We start from the raw sequence: 27,872 nt of genomic DNA on the forward strand, positions 1-27,872 counted from the left end.
AAAGTAATAAACATGTATTATACCACTGTTATAAAAACACTAATCCCCTTAATCTTACCAATTATTATTACCTTAGCCAACCCCTGCAAAAAAGATTGATACCCATACTACGTAAAAATATCTATTGCATGTGTCTTTATTATTAGCTTCATTCCTGTAACAATACACATATTCATAGATCAAGAAATAATTATCTCAAACTGACAGTAACAATTCAAACTCTTCAACTCTCACTAAGCTTCAAACTAAACTACTTTTCCACAATATTTATCCCAGTAGCACTATTTGTTACCTAATCTATTGTAGAGTTCTCAATATGACATATAAACTCAGACCCTAATACTAATCAATTTTTCAAATATTTACTCATTTTCCTCACCATAATATTAATTCTAGTTACCACCAATAACCTCTTCCAACTTTTTATTGGATGAGAAGGTATGGGAATTGTGTCTTTTTTACTAATTGGCTGATGATATGGCCGAGCAGATGCTAACACAGCAGCCCTCCAAATGGTCCTGTATAAATGATTGGAGATATTGGCTTTATTTTAGCTATAGCATGATTCCTCTTATTTTCCAACACTTGAGAGCTTCAAGAAATATTTATTCTAAATCTTACCCCCAATTCCTTTCTACTAATTAGTGTTCTCCTGGCAGCAGCAGGAAAGTCAGCTCAATTTGGCCTTCATCCCTGACTTCCTTCCACCGTAGAAGGCCCAACCCCAGTTTCAGCCCTCCTCCACTCTAGTGCTATAGTTGGGCAGTTTTTCTACTTATCTGCTTCTACCCTTTAATAGAAAATAATCTATGAATCCAAACCTTTAACAAAAATAACCCTTTCCTAATTAACCCAATTAAGCATCTAATAATTGGCAGTATCTTTGCTGGATTCCTCATTACCAATAATATTGTTCCCACTTCATCCCCCTAAACAACTATGCCACTTCACCTAAAACTCACAGCCCTAGGTGTGACCACCTTAGGCCTCTTACTAGCAATAGAACTAAATTTTATAACTAATAACCTTAAGCTAAAGTATCAATTACAGACATTTAACTTCTCCAATATACTAGGTTTTTACTCAGCCACCATCCACCGTAGAGCTCCCCCAACTCAAGCCTACTTACAAGCCAAAATCTGGCCTCACTTCTACTAGACATAATTTGATTAGGAAAGTCCATACCAAAAATCATTTCACAAACTCAAATATCAGCCTCCATTACCATATCTGCCCCAAAAGGCCTAATGAAACTCTATTTCCTCTCCTTTTTTATTTTACCTCTTCTAACTCTAATCTTAATTACCTAATCATCACACTGAGTAACTTCAAGTGCAATATAAATACTAACAAATAATTTTCAACCAGCAACTACCACCAATACCCATAACTGTATAAAGGAGCTTCACCGACAGAATCCTCACTCAACCACCTCGCCTCCTCACCCTCAAAAATTATGCAACTCCGTACACTATTAAAATTAATTATAAGGAGACCGAGAGGAGCCAAGATGGCCGAATAGGAACAGCTCCGGTCTACAGCTCCCAGCGTGAGCGACGCAGAAGACGGGTGATTTCTGCATTTCCATCTGAGCTTTGAAGAGAGCAGTGGTTCTCCCAGCACGCAGCTGGAGATCTGAGAACGGGCAGACTGCCTCCTCAAGTGGGTCCCTGACCCCTGACCCCCGAGCAGCCTAACTGGGAGGCACCCCTCAGCAGGGGCAGACTGACACCTCACACGGCCGGCCGGGTACTCCAACAGACCTGCAGCTGAGGGTCCTGTCTGTTAGAAGGAAAACTAACAAACAGAAAGGACATCCACACCACAAACCCATCTGTACATCACCATCATCAAAGACCAAAAGTAGATAAAACCACAAAGATGGGGAAAAAACAGAGCAGAAAAACTGGAAACTCTAAAAAGCAGAGTGCCTCTCCCCCTCAAAAGGAACGCAGTTCCTCACCAGCAATGGATCAAAGCTGGACGGAGAATGACTTTGACGAGCTGAGAGAGGAAGGCTTCAGATGATCAAATTACTCTGAGCTACGGGAGGATATTCAAACCAAAGGCAAAGAAGTTGAAAACTTTGAAAAAAATTTAGAGGAATGTATAACTAGAATAACCAATACAGAGAAGTGCTTAAAGGAGCTGGTGGAGCTGAAAACCAAGGCTCGAGAACTACGTGAAGAATGCAGAAGCCTCAGGAGCCGATGCGATCAAATAGAAGAAAGGGTATCAGCGATGGAAGATGAAATGAATGAAATGAAGCGAGAAGGGAAGTTTAGAGAAAAAAGAATAAAAAGAAACGATCAAAGCCTCCAAGAAATATGGGACTATGTGAAAAGACCAAATCTACATCTGATTGGTGTACCTGAAAGTGACAGGGAGAATGGAACCAAGTTGGAAAACACTCTGCAGGATATTATCCAGGAGAACTTCCCCAATCTAGCAAGGCAGGCCAACATTCAGATTCAGGAAATATAGAGAACGCCACAAAGATACTCCTCGAGAAGAGCAACTCCAAGACACGTAATTGTAAGATTCACCAAAGTTGAAATGAAGGAAAAAATGTTAAGGGCAGCCAGAGAGAAAGGTCGGGTTACACTCAAAGGGAAGCCCATCAGACTAACAGCGGATCTCTCGGCAGAAACTCTACAAGCCAGAAGAGAGTGGGGGCCAATATTCAACATTCTTAAAGAAAAGAATTTTCAACCCAGAATTTCATATCCAGCCAAACTAAGCTTCATAAGTGAAGGAGAAATAAAATACTTTACAGACAAGCAAATGCTGAGAGATTTTGTCACCACCAGGCCTGCTCTAAAAGAGCTCCTGAAGGAAGCGCTAAACATGGAAAGGCACAACCGGTACCAGCCGCTGCAAAATCATGCCAAAATATAAAGACCATCGAGACTAGGAAGAGACTGCAGCAACTAACGAGCAAAATAACCAGCTAACATCATAATGACAGGATCAAATTCACACATAACAATATTAACTTTAAATGTAAATGGACTAAATGCTCCAATTAAAAGACACAGACTGGCAAATTGGATAAAGAGTCAAGATCCATCAGTGTGCTGTATTCAGGAAACCCATCTCATGTGCAGAGACACACATAGGCTCAAAATAAAAGGATGGAGGAAGATCTACCAAGCAAATGGAAAACAAAAAAAGGCAGGGGTTGCAATCCTAGTCTCTGATAAAACAGACTTTAAACCAACAAAGATCAAAAGAGACAAAGAAGGCCATTACATAATTGTAAAGGGATCAATTCAACAAGAAGAGCTAACTATCCTAAATATATATACACCCAATACAGGAGCACCCAGATTCATAAAGCAAGTCCTGAGTGACCTACAAAGAGACTTAGACTCCCACACATTAATAATGGGAGACTTTAACACCCCACTGTCAACATTAGACAGATCAACGAGACAGAAAGTCAACAAGGATACCCAGGAATTGAACTCAGCTCTGCACCAAGCGGACCTAATAGACATCTACAGAACTCTCCACCCCAAATCAACAGAATATACATTTTTTTCAGCACCACACCACACCTATTCCAAAATTGACCACATACTTGGAAGTAAAGCTCTCCTCAGTAAATGTAAAAGAACAGAAATTATAACAAACTATCTCTCAGATCACAGTGCAATCAAGCTAGAACTCAGGATTAAGAATCTCACTCAAAACCACTCAACTACATGGAAACTGAACAACCTGCTCCTGAATGACTACTGGGTACATAACGAAATGAAGGCAGAAATAAAGATGTTCTTTGAAACCAACGAGAACCAAGACACAACATACCAGAACCTCTGGGATGCATTCAAAGCAGTGTGTAGAGGGAAATTTATAGCACTAAATGCCCACAAGAGAAAGCAGGAAAGATCCAAAATGGACACCCTAACATCACAATTAAAAGAACTAGAAAAGCAAGAGCAAACACATTCAAAAGCTAGCAGAAGGCAAGAAATAACTAAGATCAGAGCAGAACTGAAGGAAATAGAGACACAAAAAACCCTTCAAAAAATTAATGAATCCAGGAGCTGGTTTTTTGAAAGGATCAACAAAATTGATAGACCACTAGCAAGATTAATAAAGAAAAAAAGAGAGAAGAATCAAATAGATGCAATAAAAAATGATAAAGGGGATATCACCACCAATCCCACAGAAATACAAACTACCATCAGAGAATACTACAAACACCTCTATGCAAATAAACTAGAAAATCTAGAAGAAATGGATAAATTCCTCGACACATACACTCTCCCAAGACTAAACCAGGAAGAAGTTGAATCTCTGAATAGACCAATAACAGGAGTTGAAATTGTGGCAATAATCAATAGCTTACCAACCAAAAAAAAGTCCAGGACCAGATGGATTCACAGCCAAATTCTACCAGAGGTAGAAGGAGGAGCTGGTATCATTCCTTCTGAAACTATTCCAATCAATAGAAAAAGAGGGAATCCTCCCTAACTCATTTTATGAGGCCAGCATCATCCTGATACCAAAGCCTGGAAGAGACACAACAAAAAAGAGAATTTTAGACCAATATCCTTGATGAACATTGATGCAAAAATCCTCAATAAAATACTGGCAAACTGAATCCAGCAGCACATCAAAAAGCTTATCCACCATGATCAAGTGGGCTTCATCCCTGGGATGCAAGGCTGGTTCAATATACGCAAATCAATAAATGTAATCCAGCATATAAACAGAACCAAAGACAAAAACCACATGATTATCTCAATAGATGCAGAAAAGGCCTTTGACAAAATTCAACAACCCTTCATGCTAAAAACTCTCAATAAATTAGGTATTGATGGGACGTATCTCAAAATAATAAGAGCTATCTATGACAAACCCACAGCCAATATCATACTGAATGGGCAAAAACTGGAAGCATTCCCTTTGAAAACTGGCACAAGACAGGGATGCCCTCTCTCACCACTCCTATTCAACATAGTGTTGGAAGTTCTGGCCAGGGCAATTAGGCAGGAGAAGGAAATAAAGGGTATTCAGTTAGGAAAAGAGGAAGTCAAGTTGTCCCTGTTTGCAGATGACATGATTGTATATCTAGAAAACCCCATTGTCTCAGCCCAAAATCTCCTTAAGCTGATAAGCAACTTCAGCAAAGTCTCAGGATACAAAATCAATGTACAAAAATCACAAGCATTCTTAGACACCAACAACAGACAAACAGAGAGCCAAATCATGAGTGAACTCCCATTCACAATTGCTTCAAAGAGAATAAAATACCTAGGAATCCAACTTACAAGGGACGTGAAGGACCTCTTCAAGGAGAACTACAAACCACTGCTCAAGGAAATAAAAGAGGATACAAACAAATGCAAGAACATTCCATGCTCATGGGTAGGAAGAATCAATATCATGAAAATGGCCATACTGCCCAAGGTAATTTACAGATTCAATGCCATCCCCATCAAGCTACCAATGACTTTCTTCACAGAATTGGAAAAAACTACTTCAAAGTTCATATGTAACCAAAAAAGAGCCCGCATCGCCAAGTCAATCCTAAGCCAAAAGAACAAAGCTGGAGGCATCACGCTACCTGACTTCAAACTATACTACAAGGCTACAGTAACCAAAACAGCATGGTACTGGTACCAAAACAGAGCTATAGACCAATGGAACAGAACAGAGCCCTCAGAAATAATGCCACATATCTACAACTATCTGATCTTTGACAAACCTGAGAAAAACAAGCAATGGGGAAAGGATTCCCTATTTAATAAATGGTGCTGGGAAAACTGGCTAGCCATATGGAGAAAGCTGAAACTGGATCCCTTCCTTACACCTTATATAAAAATCAATTCAAGATGGATTAAAGACTTAAATGTTAGACCTAAAACCATAAAAACCCTAGAAGAAAACCTAGGCATTACCATTCAGGACATAGGCATGGGCAAGGACTTCATGTCTAAAACACCAAAAGCAATGGCAACAAAAGCCAAAATTGACAAATGGGATCTAATTAAACTAAAGAGCTTCTGCACAGCAAAAGAAACTACCATCAGAGTGAACAGGCAACCTACAAAATGGGAGAAAATTTTTGCAACCTACTCATCTGACAAAGGGCTAATATCCAGAATCTACAATGAACTCAAACAAATTTACAAGAAAAAAACAAACAACCCCATCAAAAAGTGGGCGAAGGACATGAACAGACACTTCTCAAAAGAAGACATTTATGCAGCCAAAAAACACATGAAAAAATGCTCACCATCACTGGCCATCAGAGAAATGCAAATCAAAACCACAATGAGATACCATCTCACACCAGTTAGAATGGCAATCATTAAAAAGTCAGGAAACAACAGGTGCTGGAGAGGATGTGGAGAAATACTGTTGGTGGGACTGTAAACTAGTTCAACCATTGTGGAAGTCAGTGTGGCGATTCCTCAGGGATCTAGAACTAGAAATACCATTTGACCCAGCCATCCCATTACTGGGTATATACCCAAAGGATTATAAAATATGCTGCTATAAAGACACATGCACATGTATGTTTATTGTGGCACTATTCACAATAGCCAAGACTTGGAACCAACCCAAATGTCCAACAATGATAGACTGGATTAAGAAAATGTGGCACATATACACCATGGAATACTATGCAGCCATAAAAAATGATGAGTTCATGTCCTTTGTAGGGACATGGATGAAACTGGAAATCATCATTCTCAGTAAACTATCGCAAGAACAAAAACCCAAACACCGCGTATTCTCACTCATAGGTGGGAATTGAACAATGAGAACACATGGACACAGGAAAGGGGAACATCACACTCTGGGGACTGTTGTGGGGTGAGGGGGAGTAGGGAGGGATAGCAGTGGGAGATATACCTAATGCTAGATGGCGAGTTGGTGGGTGTGGCACACCAGCATGGCACATGTATACATATGTAACTAACTTGCACATTGCTCACATGTACCCTAAAACCTAAAGTATAATAATTAAAAATAATAATAATAATAATTTAAAAATCTCATGAGACCACCATCAAATATATCATCCATCATTGACCCAAAAAAAAATTAATTATAATGACCATCCCATCATACTCAGTCATTCACCAAATTAACACCAACTCTATTAATAATCCTAATAACAAAGCCCCTCAAATGTCAATACTTGACCCTCATGTTTCAGGATATTCCTCAATAGCCATTGCTGCAGTATAAGCAAAAACAACCATTATACCACCCAAATAAATTAAAGACTATTAACCCCAGGAAAGTCCCACCAAAATTCAACACAATACCACAACCCACAGCACCACTAATAACTAACCCTAGCCCTGCCCCATAAATAGGAGACAGTTTCGAAGAAAAACCTGCAAACCCTATAACTAAAAGAATACTTAATAAAAATAAAGCATAAGCCATTATTCCTACATGGACTATAACCATGACTAATGGTATGAAAAACCATCATTGTATTTCAACTATAAGAACACTAATGACCAACATATGCACAATGCACCTGCTGGTAAAAATTATTAGTCATTCATTCATTGATCTTCCCACACCATCCAACATTTCTACATGATGAAACTTTGGCTCACTTATTTGTGCCTGCTTAATTCTCCAAATCACTACCAGATTATTTCTGGCCATACACTACACATCAGATCCCTTAACTGCCTTCTCTTCAATCGCCAATATCAGCCGAGATGTAAACTATGGCTGAATGATTCGCTATCTTCATGCTAACGGTGCTTCAATATTTTTCACCTGCCTCTTCCTACACATTGGCCAAGGCTTATACTATGGTGCATTTATATTTCTTGAAACCTGAAATATTGGTATTATCCTGCTACTCACGACCATAGCAATAGCATTTATAGGTTACGTACTCCCATGAGGCCAAATATTCTGAGTTTTTACAAACCTGTTCTACAAACCTATTCTACAAACCATTCCGTATATTGGAACTGACCTTGTGCAATGAATCTGAGGTGGATTTTCAGTAGACAAAGCCACCCTTACACGATTTTTTGCCTTCCATTTTATCTTACCTTTCATCACTGCAGCTTCAGCGACTGTTCACCTTTTGTTCTTACATGAAACAGGATCTAATAACCCTTCAGGGATCTCATCAGACCCTGACAAAATCACTTTCCACCCTTACTACACAATCAAAGATATTCTAGGCCTAATTCTCCTCCTCCTCTTCCTAATAATTCTAATAATTCTAGCACTATTTTCACCTGATCTCCTGAGCTACCCAGATAATTACACTTTAGCCAACCCCCTCAATACCTCGCCCCACATTAAACCAGAGTGATACTTTTTATTTGCATATGCAATCTTATGACCCATCCCTAGTAAACTAGGAGGTGTACTGGCCCTTATATCTTCCATTCTTATTCTAGCAGTTATTCCTATACCTCACATGTCTGAACAGCAAAGCATAGTATTCCGTCCACTAGTCTCACACTCACATGAATCGGAGGGCAGCCAGTCAACTACCCTTTTATTATCATCAGACAAACAGCATCCATTATGCACTTCTCGACTATCTTCACCTTATACCAATTACCGCCCTAATTGAAAACAAATTACTCAAATGAAACTGCCCTTGTAGTATAACTCAATACTCTGGTCTTGTAAACCAGAAATGGGGAATTCCCTCCCCAGGACAACTCAGGGAAAAAGCACTTCTGCTTCACTGTCAACACCCAAGCTGAAATTCTAATTAAACTACTCCTTGTACTTTTTTCAGCACACACTTTAACTACTATGTCAATATTAACGAACTAATACTAATACATTAGTGCTTTTATATACTTCATGCATTACTGTTAATCCCATGAATAATATATTGTACTATAATTGTTTAATCATATATAGTACATTAATACATTAAAGTACATCAAGAATATAATCCACATACATATAACCATGTATTAAGAATCCCCTAATCAACTATAACACATTCACCATATCAACCGTACAACTCAAACTAGCCAACACGAATATCAACCCATACTAAAAATCCTTAATATTACATAGTACGTTAAATCATTCATCGAACATAGCGCATTTCAGTCAAGAAACTCCTTGTTAACATGGACGTAACCTCGCAGGCCAGTGACCACAGACTGGGCAGGAAAACTGCAATCCCCTGTAAACAGCATGCAGTTTATATAGCATTTTCACTTGACAACCTCCTCTTAATGACTTTCACCTGGCAACCTTCATTTAACTCAAAACTCAGGGCCTCATTCCCCTGTACGGCCCATGTTGCATGGAACTGGCCAGGGTTCAGATGTTTATCATAGATAGGGAACGAATCTCTAGATTGGCCACTTCCAGATTCCCTAGCTGAGAACATTCAGGTGCATCTGCCATACAGGATCCGGCTAAGGGTAGGCTTAAGTTATTGCTATCAGGTGCGCTTACCCTACATATGTCCTCAGGAAAATTACTTAATTTCTTTGTCCAAAGGTTTCCTTAGATGGAAACAGGAGCGCTTTCCTCCTCCTAAAGGGGATTAAATGAGAATATACTTATCACATATATACATGTGTACAAACACACATATATGTGTGCATATATACACACAAATCTGTTGATTTAAAATGTGTTGCCACAGATATGCTCTTTTAATGCTTACTTCTGTTTTTATAAATATTTGCATCATTTCGTGACAAATTATCTACTTGAGGGTATTTTTGTTTAATAATTTAAATGTGTTCCTTTCCCATATCCAAGAAGACTTGCAGCAGGGTACAAGGTAAAGCAGTCACACAGAACTCATGTTCTTGGGTCATGTTGCTGCTGTCCACATAGCACGGAGCAAATGTGCCCTGAACTGGCACCACTGGATTTGCTTCCCAGAAAAATCTTTGAAAGAACAATAATGAATACATACCATCTGGGTGAGACTTGGAGGTATTGGGGCATCTTAGAATGTCCACCTGGCTTACTTATTTGACTTTAACTAAATAAAATGTAATAAAGGGGGCAGGTGAGAGTTGGGGGAACTGTTCAGCTCCCTGGTTAGTGCCCCCAAATGCTGACCAGTGCCACAGAAACCCGTGTGGCTGTTGGGCGTGGCTCATCCGTGTGGAAAAGGCCCCTTCTAGGCCCATACTCACTTCCAGTGTTAGGTACATTTGATCAGCGTTAGCGGGGAGTGTGCGTTGATAACCACAAAATTGGAAGACACTATGAGGAGAGGAGTGTGTGAGAGAGAACAAGAGAGGAAAGGGTTTAACTCTACCTTTCACTCTAGTTTTCTACTGGTGGGTGCTTGATCATCTAACGGAAGTTGTCTGTGCAAGGGGAGCTAGAAATCAAGTGAGCAGAAATCGAGAAAATTAATTTTGCATAAATTGAAAAAGCTGGAGATAATCACCAAAATATCTCAGTCATCTCTGAGAAAGGAAGGGAAATTGGAACTGAAAAGGATTTTCTTTTCTAGGTCCCTGAGAAGCTTTGATGACAAGGCGCAAGTGTTGTATATTTTCTGAACTAGGGTGACCATACTTATTGTTACCAGAAAAGCACTTATCCTGGTAAAGACCAGGAACTATAAGGAGACAAATAGCTTCAGCCTCAGCCCTTTCTCTCTGGACTGACACATCTGGTTTACAATGAGGCCATTTATACTGGATAGATTGGGAACAGATGGCTGCTACCTAGGGTCTTCAAGTCCTCACCTTCCCAGACAGCCCTTTGCTTTCAACATGCAGATAGAAAAACCAATGCCCCTATTCCACATCGTATGGAAAACCTAGTATCCTCCCTGAAGATTTCCATGGATTCTTGGGGGCGTCAGTTGCATCTGATGACCTCTTGTTCCATCCAGTGTGTGACGGCTAAAAGTCCGGGCCTCTGACTAAAACAGACCTGTGATCAAATCCTGGTTCTGTCTCCTTACAATGATGTAAAATTAGGCAATTTGCTTTGATCTTTCTCAGCCTCAATTTGCTCATCCATGAGTTGGAGATAATACTACTTACCTCCCAGAATGTTATAACTGTTAAGTTAATAATGGGATAGTGATAAGGGAATACAAGAAAAGCACTTAGCATGCAACCTGGCACAAAGAATGAACTAAATAGAGGGTAACTAGTATTCCTTTATTCACACTACCCTAAACAGATGAGTCAAGATGGTAAACTTTTTGTACAGTATTTATTCCAAAGCCCATGACAATCTTTCCCAAGGAGATCCTTTTAACTTTAAAAATTTTCAAGAACTCTATACACTACAACATTCTTTTAGTATTCATTAATTCTGAAAATACAAGATCACAAAAGGTAGATAGAAGACATGTTATTTTTTCCATTTTTGGACAATGTTTGATGCACACAAGGAATCACAGACCTCTTGCGGTAATTCTAAGGTTCCCTGGTGGTCCCTGTCCCCAGGTTGCCTGCATTCACAAACACTTCACAATGGAATTCCTAAACTTCATTAACTACTGCTTTTCTGAAAGGGCTCAGTTCTTACATACTCAACGAACAAATATTTATTGAGTGTCTGTTATGCACCGCATATTCTGCTAGGACTATCTTGTTTTACACTTTAAAGGACATAATAAATATACAAAAGATTTGAGCAGGGTTACGTGCAATAAAACCTGTGGGCTGATTATTCCCTGTCTCCGTTCCCAGCATTTCAGCTTGTGATAATCACTTCACCATGTCAGGTTTTACATTGTGTCCAATAAACAGCTTGTCATAGGGGTCATGGCTCAGTTGAGAACTGCCCAGCAGTCCCACTTGGTATTTCTTAGAAATTATACCTCCCACTTTTCACATTTCATATCCTACCCCCAAATTAAGCTGGGTTTTTTTAGTAAGATTCCTGTTTATTTATCATTTCCACATTGTTTAAAGGAGGATTATTCAGGGTAGTTTTGTTTCCTGCTTTTCTTTTTTTATTCATACATAACAGATGTACATATTTTGGGGGTACATGGGACATTTTAACACATTCATATAATGTATAAAAATCAAATCAATGTGATTGGGTGATCCATTGCCTTAAATATTTGTCTTTTCATTCTGCTAGGAATATTCAAAATATTTTTCTGGTGACTTTGAAATATACAATAGATTATTGTTAACTATAGTCATGTTACTGATCTTTCAAGCACTAGTTCTTCTTTCTTCTATCAAACTGTGTATTTTTACCTATTAATCAACCTTTCTTCTTTCCTCCACCCTTTCTTGACCTCTAGTAACTACCCATCTACTCTCTGCCTTCATGAGATCCACTTTTTTAGCTCTCACATAAAAGTGAGAACATCTGATGTCTGTCTTTCTATGCCTGGCTTATTTCACTTAACATAATGACCTCCAGTTCCATTCACATTGCTACAAATGACAGGATTTCATTCTTCTTTATGGTTGAATAATGTTTCATTGCGTATATATGCCACATTTTCTTTATCCATTAATCTGGTTTGTGGGCATTTAGGATGATTCCATATTTTGGCTATTGTGAATAGTGCTGCAGTAAACATGAGAGTGCAGACAGCTCTTCAACATATTGATTTTATTTCTTTTGGATACATGCCCAGTATTGAAACTGCTGAATCATATGGCAGTTCTGTTTTTAGTTTTCTGAGGAATCTCCACACTATTTTCCATAGTGGCTATATTAGTTTACATTCCCACCAACAGTGTATAAAGGTTCCTCTTTCTCCATATCCATTATTCCCTGTCTTTTTGATAAAAGCTGTTTTAACTGGGGTGAGACGCTATCTCATTGTGGTTTTGATTTGCATTTCTCTGATGGTTAATGATGCTTGAGCATTTTTTTTCATATGCCTGTTGGCCACTGTCTGTCTTCTGAGAAATGACTACTCAGATCTTTTGCCCATTTTAAAATCAGATTATTTGGATTTTGTTTGTTTGTTTGCTATTGAGTTGTTTGAGCTCCTTATATATTATGGTTATTAATCCCTTATCAGATGGATAGGCCAAACTAAATTTTTTCTCTTTTCCTGCTTTTTCTTGAAGGCAGGGAAATGGGTTTTTTTTTTGTGCCCTTGCTTAAGTTTAGATATTTTAATATCTTTCATCAAATATTATTATTTAAGCATGGAATATAAAGAATTAGGGTAATCACTCTGTGGTTCTCCCCATGTATACATGTTAAATAAATTTGTATGGTTTTCCTCCAACTAACCAGAAAAAAAATGTACTTCCCTGGTGGACATTACAGTTTTTTGGGGGGGCTGGTGCCACAAGATAAGGTGGCAGGTATATAATAAAATGGCAAAGTGCAGACGTGATAGAGTAGGCACAGGAAGCCAATGAGGGCTTTTGTTGTCAGAGAAAGTCCTACAGAGAAAGCAGGATTTCAGCTCATCATTAAGAATAGATTGGGTTTAGTTGGGGAAGGTGCAAGGAAAGGGTGTTTCTTCTGAAAGGTGCAGCATAGCAGATGTGCAGGATGAAAATAAGTGTCATCAGCTCAAAGAGCTCCAAGTGACTAGGATGTCAGCCTGGCTGAGGCAGAAGATCTGTGCTAAAGAATACTGGAAAGGATGGTGGCTGGAAATCATGAGGTAAGGCAATGGAGAGCCCTGAGTACCAGCTTGAGGACTCTGGGCTGACATTTCCTGAGCAGTGGGGAGGTGGTGTGTGGTGCTTCATCTAGCATGGTCTCTGGATGGGGAGAGATTGGAGGTGGGGACACTGATTGGAGGCTGCAGATGAAGGCTGTGCAAGATATGGGAATGACGGACTATGGGTGGCCAAGGGAGAGAAGGGGAAGGAATAACAGGTATTAATTCCAGAATTTTTGCTCTGGGTAATCGGGAATGACTGGAGGAATTCCCACCAATCAATGTTTTGTAGGAATTCTGCCTTTCAAATATCTTTCTTCGTTTTCCAATGAAAGTCTTTTCCTTCTTCCATGTATGGAACCTGATAGTAAAAAAAACATTTATCTTTCTATTTTCTAGCATTGCTTTCCTACAAAAAGCACTAAAATCCTGCCAATTATGAAATGGCCCATCTTTGGAGAGTAATCACAAATAGTCAAAACAACTTGAAGATCTTATCAGGTTCCTGCTTTCCCTCTCTCACCAAAATTAAATCCCATGACTAGGAATGAAACAGAAGTATTTCAACTGGATGTATTTCTGTTATAGATGTCTTTTCTCCCCTGTTTTTATTGCCAGGCAGCAAGTTAGCAGTTAAGTTCATGGGTCTGTTTTCTTAACCTATTCACCGTGAACTGGAATTTTTGAGTTTATACTAAAAACAATAATATCCTACCCTTATTATTTCTCTTTGTTGCTTAAATATTGCCTCCATTAATGTTATCTCATTTGATTCTTTGTCAAAAAGCCATATGATTCAAATCTGGCACATACCATTATTCCCCTTTAATATATGAGCAAGCTGAGAATGAGAAATAACATGTTCATTTACATTGCCAACAAGTGTCATCCCTGGAAATAATGTCTAGGATCTGTTATTCAATTTCATCCAATATACTAGAAGCTGTTACAGAGACAAAAAAAAGTTCAACATATTATCTTGAAAATCTTATAAAATTGAGAAAATCAGGCATAAATACATAAACAGTTAAATAACATTCCATGGCTAAGTGTCCCACCAGATGGCAATAGAAGCCATGAGTCAGAAGGTACAGGGTTAATTACCATGTCATAATGTGATACACAAATATGGGAAGACTGTGTCCATTTCTGGGCTCTGTGTTTTAAGAGGGACACTGACAACATAGAGCTTACTCAGGTGAAACTCACTGGGAGTCCGAGGAGACGCAGAGATCAAAGATGAAGGGACAAGTATCCAAACGAAGAGAGAACCCAGGGAGGGCATTATGCCCCTCCACTTATCACAACGCCTGGTATGTGAAAGGCTTATTCTCCTTGGTCCCAACAGTATGCCTGGGGCTAATGGACAGAAGTTACAGGAAGGAAGCCTCCAACTTCATGTAAGGAAGGATGCTCCAACCACAGGAACAATAAAAAATATACAGAACAAGCTGCCTAATGTGGTAATGAGCTCCCTATCCTTAAAGGTGATCCAATATGGGTTAGGTGAACACCTGTTTAGGATGTTGTAGGGAGAATGCCTGTATCACATGCCTTCTGTGTGCTATCAAGTTCAGAACCAGCAAAATGGTATAACTGAGAGATGGCATGGTGCAGGGTTTAAGAGCACAGTCTCTGGACCCTATATTATGCTCAGTCTTGGAACCCAGCCACCATATTGTAAAGAACCCAGGCCCCATGGAGAAGCCATTTGTAAGCCCCAGCTAAGGTATCAGCAGTCAATATCAACCATGAGATGCATGAAGATGCAAGCTCTCAGATAATTCCAGTGTTCCACTTTTTGAGCCACTCCATTTGATACCGAGTAGAGCAGGGATGACATGCCACCCCAAACCCTGCCCAAATTGCAGATTCATAAGCAAAATAAATGCTACCATTTTAAGCCACTAAGTTTGGGGGTGGTGAATTCTTCAGTGCTGGATAACTGAAATACAAAGTTTGTGTGATATTGTGAGTTACCATTGGTCTTCACATCCATTAATAGGTGCTGAGTCAACTAGAAGGTGGTGTTATGTGCAGAAAGGCAGTTGGGTGGGATGTGCTGGTGAGAGAAGAGAAGACTCGGTGAAGCTATTGAGAGAACATGAATAAAAGATTAATGAGGAACTTTGAAGACACAGTGAAGGACACAGTGAAGGCTAGATCTTCACTGTGTCCATGGCTTTGTCATTCCCTCCATCTCCTATATGGTTTTGTGACTTTTCTAATTCTTCTTGAGGAGGCAGTTAGATTGAGCAAGTGCTAGGTCCTGTCAGGAAGGTAGAAGAAATCTTAAAAGTCTGTAGGCCTACAGAGGAGGAGTGGGTGGTGGACTTAGGAAGCAGAACACCCAAGGGGACAGAATAAAATCAAAGAGACTCACATATTACAGACCATGATACATTAGAATATCCACAATGTTAATATGGAAAGGAACCCAAAAGATCATTTTCTAGATAAGGAAATCAAGAGTAGGCACTTGGAAGGTAACTAAGTACTTAGTATAGAGTACAAACAGTACAATTGAACTTCAGGGGAGAAATATTAGGTTTGTTGAGAAGAATCTGAATGGACGACAGATGTAAAAATGCTTTCTAGATGGGGAGACCAGGAAAATCAAGACAGGGTGGATATCATACTGGGCTCTTTTTGAGTCGAAGAAGGGAAAGGTATGGCAGTTCTTGAAGGTGAGATCACGGAATCACGATGGAACTTTTTATCATCAATACCATAAAAAACAGTTCTTTCATTTTTGGAGGAAAAAAAATACACTGAACACACAGAAGGAGAGAACCAGAGTGGGTGGCCAGATCTCCAGCAAGCAGCCCATGATATATTAGAATGCCAATGGTCTGATATCCTGGTGCTGTGAATACAGGCAAGAGGAGGCAGGCAAGGGAACAAACCAGAAGGCAGTTACCTGGCTTCCTCGTTGCTTTTCAGGCTACAATAAATACATTTCTAAATTAAGATGTAATGCTGGACATCTGGGCTCCAATCTTCTGAGCGGCGATTCTGATGAGGGTAACTGAAGTCCCCACATTGCTCATCACTCCTCCTATTTCCTGCAGCACACAGCATTGATTACCCTCCTAAGAAAAGCCATTTCAGCATCTAGAGTGGAAGAGGGGAGTATTAATCATAGTGAAATTTGACAAGGCAGAAGCCTCCACGGACCCACTTGAGCCATTTAAAGCTTTTATGTCCCCTCTAGACTAGAACAAGTGCATGTACATCAGGACCATAAAAGAGGGGAGGCGCTTATTTAGAAAGCATTAATAGCTCAGGACTGGCCTCTCTGTGTTGCGTCTCTTAGAACTGGGGACTGGAAGGGATATGAAAGCATCATCTACGTAATTTCTCTGCTGTCAGAGAAATCATTCTATATGTATTAAATATCTCTTGTTTGTAACTTGTTCTCCTCTAAAGGACCTCACAAATGAGCCCTGAGGGAGCTGTTTAGAATTAATTCATCACAATAAAAAAATTGTCTTTGTGCAACCTTTCATATTTTAGTTTTAGACTCTTCCATTTTCAGCTCTATATGAAAAGACACAATAGTAGGTTATTATCTTCCTGATAAAAAGCCTTCACATTGTTAATCTCTTTTTCCAAAAATATATTTGTTTCTGAAATATTTCCTCATATGCTCTATTTTCCTGCCCCTAAATAATATGTATTGCTCAATGCCAAGCCCTCCCTCAAGTTAATTGCTCTTTTTTAGTTATAAAACCCCAACTGGATTCCATCTAATCATCTAATAATTTCTATACTTATGCCTCCAGGGCCACACTAGCTTTTTAAACTACAGCATGGTGAAAGCTGGTGGTCATTTGCTGTCTCATTTTCCTACCAAACTTGTATGAAACTGTTCTGTCTTTCCCAAGAACTGTCCTTCACCAAGTATTTCTTTAATGGACTGTGATTAAATGGTTTTAACTGATTATTCAATGAATATGTGGGGCCCATTTTTTTAAAAAAATTAGAAAACAGATGGGTTTAAAAAAAGAGAGGATATACAATGAAAAGTTCTCTTCCAATCTCTGTCCCAGTCATGCGCTCCCCCAACCCATTAGGGTCTAACCCCATTTCTGCTGCTTGTGTATTCATGGAGCGAGATCATGTACATAAAAAGAAATGCATGTAATGTATTTAATACAATTGGCAGCATGTTTTAGCACTGCTCTGCATCTTTTTTTTATTTTAATAATATACCTTGGGGATCTTTCCACTTTGGTATACATGGATCTCCTTTATTCTATTTTTTTGTTTGTTTGTTTCTATTTTTTTCAGTAGACTAGCAGTCTACTGACTGGATGTACCATCACATATTTATTGCAAACCTTTCTCAATATGGATTTCATTCTCCAAAATATCCTCTACCAGCTGAAGATTGTGGAAGACTCACTATCACACTTCACTGTGCAACTGTTTGCAGAATGCTTACTATCAGCACAGCACTGGGCTTGGTGCCATAGGGAATACAAGAAGCAGTGAGTTTGGCAGCCTCTGCTCCCTAGGAAACTACAGCCCCATCAGGGAGAAAATACATGAGAATAAGGGGGTCCTGATTGCCAAATCTATCCCCCTAAGGTTTTCCTTTGTTTTCTTGCACATCAGACATTTTTTCTAATGCATGGTACAAATGGCCTTTCCCCTTTATTGGATGTGTGTATGGTGGTTTGTGTGCCTGGTTCTGCTTTTATACTGGGAGCCACAAGAACAGAACTGTCAAACTGAAATACCTACAGAGGCCAGGAGGGTGACCTAAATGAGTGAAGGGTAGTAAAGTGAGCCAGGTGGGAAGGCATAAGCTCTGTTTAAAGGGATCCCCAACTGCTACTGTGCTCGATTATTTCCCTGTGAATAACCAGATCTTCTGGTTGATTAAAAGGAACCAGTGGGTAACAGGTACATGGGACTTTTCTGTATTATTTCTTACAATACATGTGGGTCTATAATTATCTCAAAATAAAAAATTTAATTTTAAAGAAAATCAGATACCTAGATCATTGTGTGAAATTTCCTGATTTATAAATGTAGGCAAAATCTGAGCATTGTGCAGGTGAAGCAAAACTCATCTATCTGTAAGCCAAATGCAGCCTTGGGTCCACAATTTTGCTATCTGTGTATAGCTGAATCATTATAATTTGATTTGTATAAAACCCAAGGCAACCCAATCCATGAGTTTTCTTTAAAAATACTTGCTACTGTGAGTTTCCATTACTTTTGACAGTAGCCATCCCCACTTACTTGTTGAGTTTTCCTCTCATTCCAGGTCCTTGGATGCGGCACTGTTGCCCAAGCTATTCTCAGTCGAGGACGTTTTGGAGGGGTCATCACTATCAATGTTGGATTTTCAATGGCAGTTGCAATGGCCATTTATGTGGCTGGCGGTGTCTCTGGTAAGCAGTAGAAATAATGAATGCTGCTCTTAATTCAGCCACTCCAATGTGCCAGCACAGTGCTGGCTGCTTCACATACCTTAATTTACTTATATCTCAAAAGTCCTGCAAGAGTATTTATTGGATCCCATTTTTATAGATAAAATTAAAATCATCAACCAATGGTAAGTAACTTATGCAAAGGCAACATTTAACAAGAGACAGAAATGGGGGTTAGAGCTCATAAATGATTCATTCCTAAGTCTGGCCGCTGCATCTTATTCTCCACCAGTCAATGGGATTTTTTACTTGCTGTAGTCCACATTTGGAATCCAACTCCCAGATACCCTGTAAATAGCTCAGTGAAGGTCACTCCAACAGAGGCAAGTCCTGGACCTTTATCTACAGCAAACAGGAAGAGTCTGCGTCTCCTGCAAAATGGATGGTGCTTTCATGGATGTGCAGATCTGGTCTACAAGGTCTTAGTCTAATCCTGCCCTGAAGAGTAAACTGATCAGAAGCCATTCACATGGTTCTCAAAAGCAAAATGAAATAATGATAATTTAATGCAGTCTAGGCACTTAGGAAGCGACTGTGGAAATGATCTGGTTACCAAAGACACTCAGAATCTTTCAGCAGCCTGGTGTGGGTCCTCAGAGCATTGAGTCAAGACTTGGTGAGAAGAGAAGAAAGGGAACTGAGAAACCATGCATGCTGAGCACTGTGCTAAATGCCAGACTGCCTTTATCTCCCTCTCCTTTACAACAGCACTCTGAGGCGGGTATTACTGTCTCCATTCTACAAAGAAATCCCTCCTGAGAGGGAGTCAGTAAATAACTGGAAGCCCTGCAGCTGGTAAAGGAGCAGAGCCAAGGTTTGACCCAGGCTCACATGATCTGCATGACAGTGAAGCTCACATCCTCATTTCTGGTTTGTTTGTTTTTTGTTTGGTTTTGTTTTGTTTTAGGAGGAGTCTTGCTTTTCTTCCTCAGGCTGGAGCACAATGGCACGATCTCGGCTCACTGCAACCTCCGCCTCCTGGGTTCAAGCGATTCTCCTGCCTCAGCCTCCTGAGTAGCTGGGATTATAGGCACACACCACCACACCTGGCTAATTATTTTGTATTTTTAGTAGAGACGGGGTTTCACCATGTTGGCCAGGCTGGTCTCGAGCTCCTGACCTCAGGTGATCCACCTGCCTTGGCCTCCCAAAGTGCTGGGATTACAAGTGTTAGCCACTGCACCCTGCCTGTTTTTGTTTTTTAAGACAGAGTCTCACTCTGTTGCCCAGGCTGGAGTGTGGTGGTGGGATCACAGCTCACTGCAGCCTTGACCTCCCAGGCTCAAGCAATTCTACCTTCTGCAACCTCAGCCTTCCAAGTAGCTAGGACTACAGGCACGAGCCACCACACCCAGCTAATTTTTGTATTTTTTTGTAGAGACAGGGTCTTGCCATGTTGCCCAGGCTGGTCTTGAACTCCTGGACTCAAGTGATCCACTTGCCTCAGCCTCCCAAAGGCTAGGATTACAGGCATGAGCCACCACACCCAGCCAACACATCCCCATTCTTACACAGCATTTCCAATGCTCTATTATGAGAAGGGCATTACAAGCAGGTTAGTTGGGCAGAGGATCCTGCAGTTAAGCTGGCTGGCCTGCTAGCAAACACTGCCTTTGTAGCACTGAAGAACAATTGCTTAGACTCGCTGGGAGCTCCTTGGGCTGTGCATCCAGAATGGCCATTGACCAGCTGGCACTCTTTCCATATTACAGCCAGACTCAGATCCAAGGGTGGTCCAGGTTAAGACAGAGTCCCACTCTGTTACCCAGGCTGGACTGTGGTGGTGGGATCACAGATCTTTGCAGCCTGGACCTCCCAGATTCCTATATATGTGATTTGTTAGCATGCACAATGTCTCCATTCAAACTTTTGTCCAGCTTTTGCTGTGATCCCAGCACTCTACTGCTTAACTCAAAGCAAACTCCAAGAAGGGCACAAGAAAAACCAGGGGACCGCCCTAAATATGCCAAGGCTTAACTGCTCCCCCTATAAGCTCCCACTGCGTTCACCAGGTAATGTATGTGTAGCCATATTTTCAGCCTTTTTTTAGGTAGAGACATGGTCTTGGAGTATTTTGCCTGCATAACACCCTGAACTGAACATCATCCAGTAGTTACTTAGAATTAATTGGCCCCAGACCTTACCACTGTTGTTAACACCCTTCACCACTGCAATCCATATCTGTTTGTGTCCATTGATATACCTGGGGATTTCTGCAGTCACTGCAGGAGGAAAAAAGGGAAAGAACCAGCAGGAAGAAGAAGGAGTGAAGAAAAGGTGTGAAGTCTTCTGTGGCCTCTAAACTGGGGTTGAGTCCCTATAGTTAGAAGAGTAAAGGCCAAAACTGATGGGACTTCTTTCAGTAGAAGCAGTGTTTCTGGGTGAGAGTCAGGACCTGACCAAAATGTTTACAAGCAACTATGAGACCCTAAAATACAAATGGAGTGGTGTCTGAGACTGGCTGGGAAATAGTAGCATTGGCTTGGAAAGGCAGTCGCTATCTTTCTATTTCTATTTGGAATCTAGCACAGTTCAGGCTCCCTAAGGACTGGTGACTTTGGGATCATTTTGGGAACATGCAGCACAACACACTGGCCCATCATGACATCTGTGTGGACAACAGCATCAGTATCAGCTTTGGCAGGTGCAGGAATAGGAGAGGATTGTGTGTGGGAGGTGACTTTCTCATCGTGGCTGAAGCTAACATACTGGTTTGTGGGCACATACTGGTTTGTGAGGTCTGTTTGAAGATTCCAAAAGTAACCAATTTATACTGGGCATAAATATGAATGGGATCCCATTTTGTGGTCACCAACTAGTGAGGTCAGCAGTTGTCTTTTAAATATAAAACATCACCTTATTGTAAAGAAGTTACACCATCCTGCTCCCCTGGGAATGCTCCAGTCAAATCCAGTCAGTCAGGGGTCATAATACCCTAATTATGTGGCATCCTGCACAAAGCATTTAGGCTGTCTAATGGCAATTGCTCTTGATGTAGTATTTTATGACTAAAATAAACTTATTGAAAAAGCAAATAGACTTGCTTTCGCGACAAAATATGGGGTTATCTTGATCACAGGATTGTGTTTGGGTGGGAGGAGGAGAGGATTTGCCTAGAACAGAACACTGAAGGGGTTCCCTCTGCTCACCCAAGACTTTCATCTTGTGCCCTGTGGGCTCAGTTGTGCCTACGGGCCCTTTATGTGAATAATCTGATTGTCCCAGCAATCTTGGCAAAGCCAAGAGTTGAGTGCAGGACTCTCTGACTCTAGTTCTCATGTTCTTTCCAATACACTGCTCTGCCTTGTCCTTGTGATAAGCCAGGGTGACCACTCATCTCTGCGGGGAGAAATTTCTAGCAGCGACTTGGCCTCTAACCAGAGGCATCAGGGTGCCACTTGTCCACCTCTCTTTCTGAACCTTTCTGCCTCCTCTCCAGCCCTTTTCCTCATTGCTTTGCAAAGCACCCTTCCAGACATACCCTCTCTAACCCCCAAACAACTATTTTTCTCTGTAGATCTCTGTAGTCTGAGCTATCTAAATAAGGCCTCTGATTATTTCTTCAACTTTCTTTTTTTTTTTTTTTTATGGAGTCTTGCTCTGTCGCCAGGCTGGAGTGCAGTGGCACAATCTTGGATCATTGCAACCTCCGCCTCCCAGGTTCAAGCAATTCTCCTGCCTCAGCCTCCCAAGTAGCTGGGACTACAGGCGTGTGCCACCATGCCCAGCTAATTTTTGTATTTTTAGTAGAGACAGGGTTTCACCATGTTGGCCATGATTATCTTGATTTCTTGACCTCGTGACCCGCTCGCCTTGGCCTCCCAAAGTGCTGAGATTACAAGCGTGAGCCACCACGCCTGGTCTATTCCTTCAGCTTTTATGTTGAATACCTACTAAGTGCCTTGCATCACGTGCGGTCCAAGGTAAATAATAGTTCCAGCCTCAGGATGCTTAGGAGGAGCTAACAAACAGAAACCTACTTATGGGAAATTTTATTTTGGAAGACGAAATTGTTTTGTTTTTGTTTTTGTTTTATTTTAACTTCTCAAAGATTTTTTTTATTATACTCTAAGTTTTAGAGTACATGTGCACAATGTGCAGGTTTGTTACATATGTATACATGTGCCATGTTGGTGTGCTGCACCCATTAACTTGTCATTTAACATTGGGTATATCTCCTAATGCTATCCCTACCCCCTCCCCCAACCCCATAACAGGCCCCGGTGTGTGATATTCCCCTTCCTGTGTCCATGTGTTCTCATTGTTCAATTCCCACCTATGAGTGAGAACATGCGGTGTTTGGTTTTTTGTCCTTGCGATAGTTTGCTGAGAATGATGGTTTCCAGCTTCATCCATGTCCCTACAAAGGACATAAACTCATCATTTTTTATGGCTGCATAGTATTCCATGGTGTATATGTGCCACATTTTCTTAATCCAGTCTATCATTGTTGGACATTTGGGTTGGTTCCAAGTCTTGGCTATTGTGAATAGCGCTGCAGCAAACATATGTGTGTATGTGTCTTTATGGCAGCATGTTTCATAATCCTTTGGCTATATACCCAGTAATGGGATGGCTGGGTCAAATGGTATTTCTAGTTCTAGATCCCTGAGGATATCCAGGAACTGAACTCAGCTCTGCACCAAGCAGACCTAATAGACATCTACAGAACTCTCCACCCCAAATCAACAGAATACACATTCTTTTCAGCACCACACCACACCTATTCCAAAATTGACCACATAGTTGGAAGTAAAGCACTCCTCAGCAAATGTAAAAGAACAGAAATTATAACAAACTGTCTTTCAGACCACAGTGCAATCAAACTAGAACTCAGGATTAAGAAACTCACTCAAAACCGCTCAACTACATGGAAACTGAACAACCTGCTCCTGGATGACTACTGGGTGCATAACAAAATAAAGGCAGAAATAAAGATGTTCTTTGAAACCAATGAGAACAAAGACACAACATGCCAGAATCTCTGGGACACATTCAAAGCAGTTTGTAGAGGGAAATTTATAGCACTAAATGCCCACAAGAGAAAGCAGGAAAGATCAAATATTGACACCCTAACATCACAATTAAAAGAACTAGAGAAGCAAGAGCAAACACATTCAAAAGCTAGCAGAAGGCAAGAAATAACTAAGATCAGAGCAGAACTAAAGGAAATAGAGACACAAAAAACCCTTCAACAAATCAATGAATCCAGGAGCTGGTTTTTTGAAAAGATCAACAAAATTGATAGACCGCTAGCAAGACTAATAAAGAAGAAAAGAGAGAAGAATCAAATAGACGCAATAAAAAATGATAAAGGGGATATCACCACCGATCTCACAGAAATACAAACTATCATCAGAGAATACTATAAACACCTCTAAACAAATAACTAGAAAATCTAGAAGAAATGGATAAATTCCTCAACACATACACCCTCCCAAGACTAAACCAGGAAGAAGTTGAATCTCTGAATAGACCAATAACAGGCTCTGAAATTGAGGCAATAATTAATGGCTTACCAACCAAAAAAAGTCCAGGACCAGATGGATTCACAGCCAAATTCTACCAGAGGTACAAGGAGGAGCTGGTATCATTCCTTCTGAAACTATTCCAATCAATAGAAAAAGAGGGAATCCTCCCTAACTCATTTTATGAGGCCAGCATCATCCTGATACCAAAGCCTGGAAGAGACACAACAAAAAAAGAGAATTTTAGACCAATATCCCTGATGAACATTGATGCAAAAATCCTCAATAAAATACTGGCAAACTGAATCCAGCAGCACATCAAAAAGTTTATCCACCATGATCAAGTGGGCTTCATCCCTGGGATGCAAGGCTGGTTCAGCATACGCAAATCAATAAACATAATCCAGCATATAAGAAGAACCAATGACAAACCACATGATTATCTCAATAGATGCAGAAAAGGCCTTTGACAAAATTCAACAACCTTCATGCTAAAAACTCTCAATAAATTAGGTATTGATGGGATGTATCTCAAAATAATAAGAGCTATCTATGACAAACCCACAGCCAATATCATACAGAATGGGCAAAAACTGGAAGCATTTCCTTCGAAAACTGGCATAAGACAGGGATGCCCTCTCTCACCACTCCTATTCAACATAGTGTTGGAAGTTCTGGCCAGGGCAATCAGGCAGGAGAAGGAAATAAAGGGTATTCAATTAGGAAAAGAGGAAGTCAAATTGTCCCTGTTTGCAGATGACATGATTGTATATCTAGAAAACCCCGTCGTCTCAGCCCAAAATCTCCTTAAGCTGAAAGGCAACTTCAGCAAAGTCTCAGGATAAAAGAATCAATGTGTAAAAATCACAAGCATTCTTATACACCAATAACAGACAAACAGAGAGCCAAATCATGAGTGAACTCCCATGCACAATTGCTTCAAAGAGAATAAAATACCTAGGAAATTGTTAAACAAAGAAATCTCCCATTGGTAGACTAAACTCAAGGGAGTTGGACTGGAGGTGATCCCTTACGGCCCCCTTGTTCTTTTTTTTTTTTTTTGGTCACCCAGGCTGGAGTGCAGTGGCACAATCTCTGCTCACTGCAACTTCCGCCTCCTGGGTTCAAGCAATTCTCCTGCCTCAGTCTCCTGAGTAGCCAGGATCACAGGTGCGAGCCACCATGCCCAGCTAATTTTTTTTTTTTTTGAGACAGAGTTTCGCCCTTGTTGCCCAGGTTGGATACAGTGGCGCCATCTCGGCTCACTGCAACCTCCGCCTCCTGGGTTCAAGCAATTCTCCCACCTCAGCCTCCTGAGTAGCTGGGAATACAGGTGCCTGCCACCACACCCAGCTAATTTTTTCTATTTTTAGTAGAGATGGGGTTTCACCATGTTGGGCAGGCTGGTCTCGAACTCCTGACCTTGTGATCCACCCACCTCAGCCTCCCAAAGTGCTGGTATTACAGGCATAAGCCACTGTGCCTGGCACCCCACCCCTTTTCCTTTCACAATGGCTACCTCGAGGCAGCTGGAGGCAGCTACTCTGCAGCAAGCCTCTGGGAAAAGAGGAACTTCCCACTGCCCTGTGTGCCCCCTCCTCCCCCTAACCCCTGTTTCTAGCCTTCCCTGGTAAGGTGTACTGCTAGTCTCCAGAATTGTAGCTCTCCTGGTTTTGAAAGAAATGCACAACAGTTGAAGTGTTTATAAGGCTTTAGGAAATCATCTGTGCTTCAATAGACTGGCATTTTCTTGCTCATTGTAGCCACTGAGTGGCAGGGGCAGGTGAAGAAAGGACTCTTGTGGCTTAGCCAGCAGCCAGAATCCCCCCACCCACTGCAAATCCACTTTGCCCTGGAGACTTGGAAAAAGGATTGCTTTCTCCACAGGCAGTGGTAGAGGCTTCTGGACACAAGTGCACCTATTGGTTCTGTGCAGGATAATCATCATCATCATCATCATCATCATCATCATCATCATCACCACCATCGTCTCTCGTTTGTTTACAATGAAGTCCACAGCCTGAAAGTCCACATCTCAGTGTGGTGTCTCTGATTCCCCCTCCACACAAAATGTCATCTGTATTCCTCAAATGAACATCTGTTTTCACTAGGAAGTGAGCCTATATGCTAGACAATTCTTTAAAATTCTTTATTTATTTTTCTGCCCACAAAAGCAGAGAAGCCTTTATAAACACGGTGCAGATGGGCTGGAAGTGGTATAGCAGAGAAAATAGGCTCTAGAATTCAGATAAACCTGAATCTGAATCCTGGTTCTTCCATTTACTGACCATGTAGCCTTAAGAAACTTACTTTCCGTCCATGCCTCAGTTTTCTCATCTGTTAACTGGAGTAGTACCCATCTCATTGGGTTCTTAAGAGGATCAAATGCACCTGCTACCCCTACAATGGTGTCTGGCAAGTATTTGATAAATGCTGCTGTTGTTGTTACTAGCAAAGCCAGCTGGGAATGTTAGAGACCAACCACAGAGCAAACTCTCTATTTGATTTTATGGCTGGATGCAAGTCAAGGAAGCTGATTTCTCTAGCTAGAGCTTGGGCTGGGCTCAGGAAAGGGTTGCTACATTTCTGTATAGGAGAGAAATGCATTGTTTCTGCGGAGGAACTGAGAACAAGCCACTCAAACACCGTGACCACCTCAAAATCAACTATGCCCCCACCCTCAGCAAACCACAGTCATTTTCCTTTAAAGATACATCTCTTTTGAGCTTGTTTTTATATCCTCTGGGCATGGCCGGAGGAACTGCTAGATATAGATTTAAATCTTATACATATATTGGATAAGCATATTGACTTTTAAAAGATATCGAAGTTAATAGCTACATCACTCTGTTTGGGGTGATTGCTTTATAGATAGAGGGATTCAACCCTATTAAAAAAAGAGCCACTTGAGCACATCAAGTTTCTTTTTATACCTGACTCTCTTTTCATCAAGATAAACATTCTAAACAGTTATCCAAGGATGCCATGAAAATGATCAGTCCTCCCTCTCTCCCCGCTCAGATACACACTCTCTCTTTTGTGTGCATACACACCCCTCTTTCTCCTCACAGGCAGTAGTTCTTTACTTAGAAGACTGGATTCCACCTGAGGTCTCTAGATGGTTTTCTCTATATTCTTCTTCCTAACCTGCCCTCTCACTTCTCCAATCTTCCCTTGCAGGTGGTCATGTCAACCCAGCTGTCTCTTTTGCAATGTGTCTGTTTGGACGGATGAAATGGTTCAAATTGCCATTTTATGTGGGAGCCCAGTTCTTGGGAGCCTTTTTGGGGGCTGCAACCCTCTTTGGCATTTACTATGGTGAGTAAAGTCCCTGAGTCCTAAGGTTAGGAAGAGCTGGGCATAATTTGAAAGTCAGAATTACTTGGTAGGCACAGGTGA

General features: G+C 40.8%; 1 protein-coding gene across 2 annotated transcripts in view; it reads left to right on the plus strand.

Annotated features, from left to right (window-relative positions):
* The window catches only part of AQP9 (aquaporin 9), a 54,930-nt gene that overhangs the window by 14,438 nt on the left and 12,620 nt on the right, over nt 1-27,872 (plus strand). For both annotated transcript variants that reach the window (XM_024232536.3, XM_024232535.3), the window contains exons 2-3: nt 18,840-18,966; nt 27,654-27,791. In XM_024232536.3, the coding sequence (XP_024088304.2) occupies nt 18,840-18,966; nt 27,654-27,791 (265 nt within the window). The remainder of the gene's footprint in view (nt 1-18,839; nt 18,967-27,653; nt 27,792-27,872) is intronic.

The sequence above is a fragment of the Pongo abelii genome, chromosome 16 (genome assembly GCF_028885655.2).
Source record: "Pongo abelii isolate AG06213 chromosome 16, NHGRI_mPonAbe1-v2.0_pri, whole genome shotgun sequence".
In the NCBI taxonomy this organism is placed as follows: Eukaryota; Metazoa; Chordata; class Mammalia; order Primates; family Hominidae; genus Pongo; species Pongo abelii.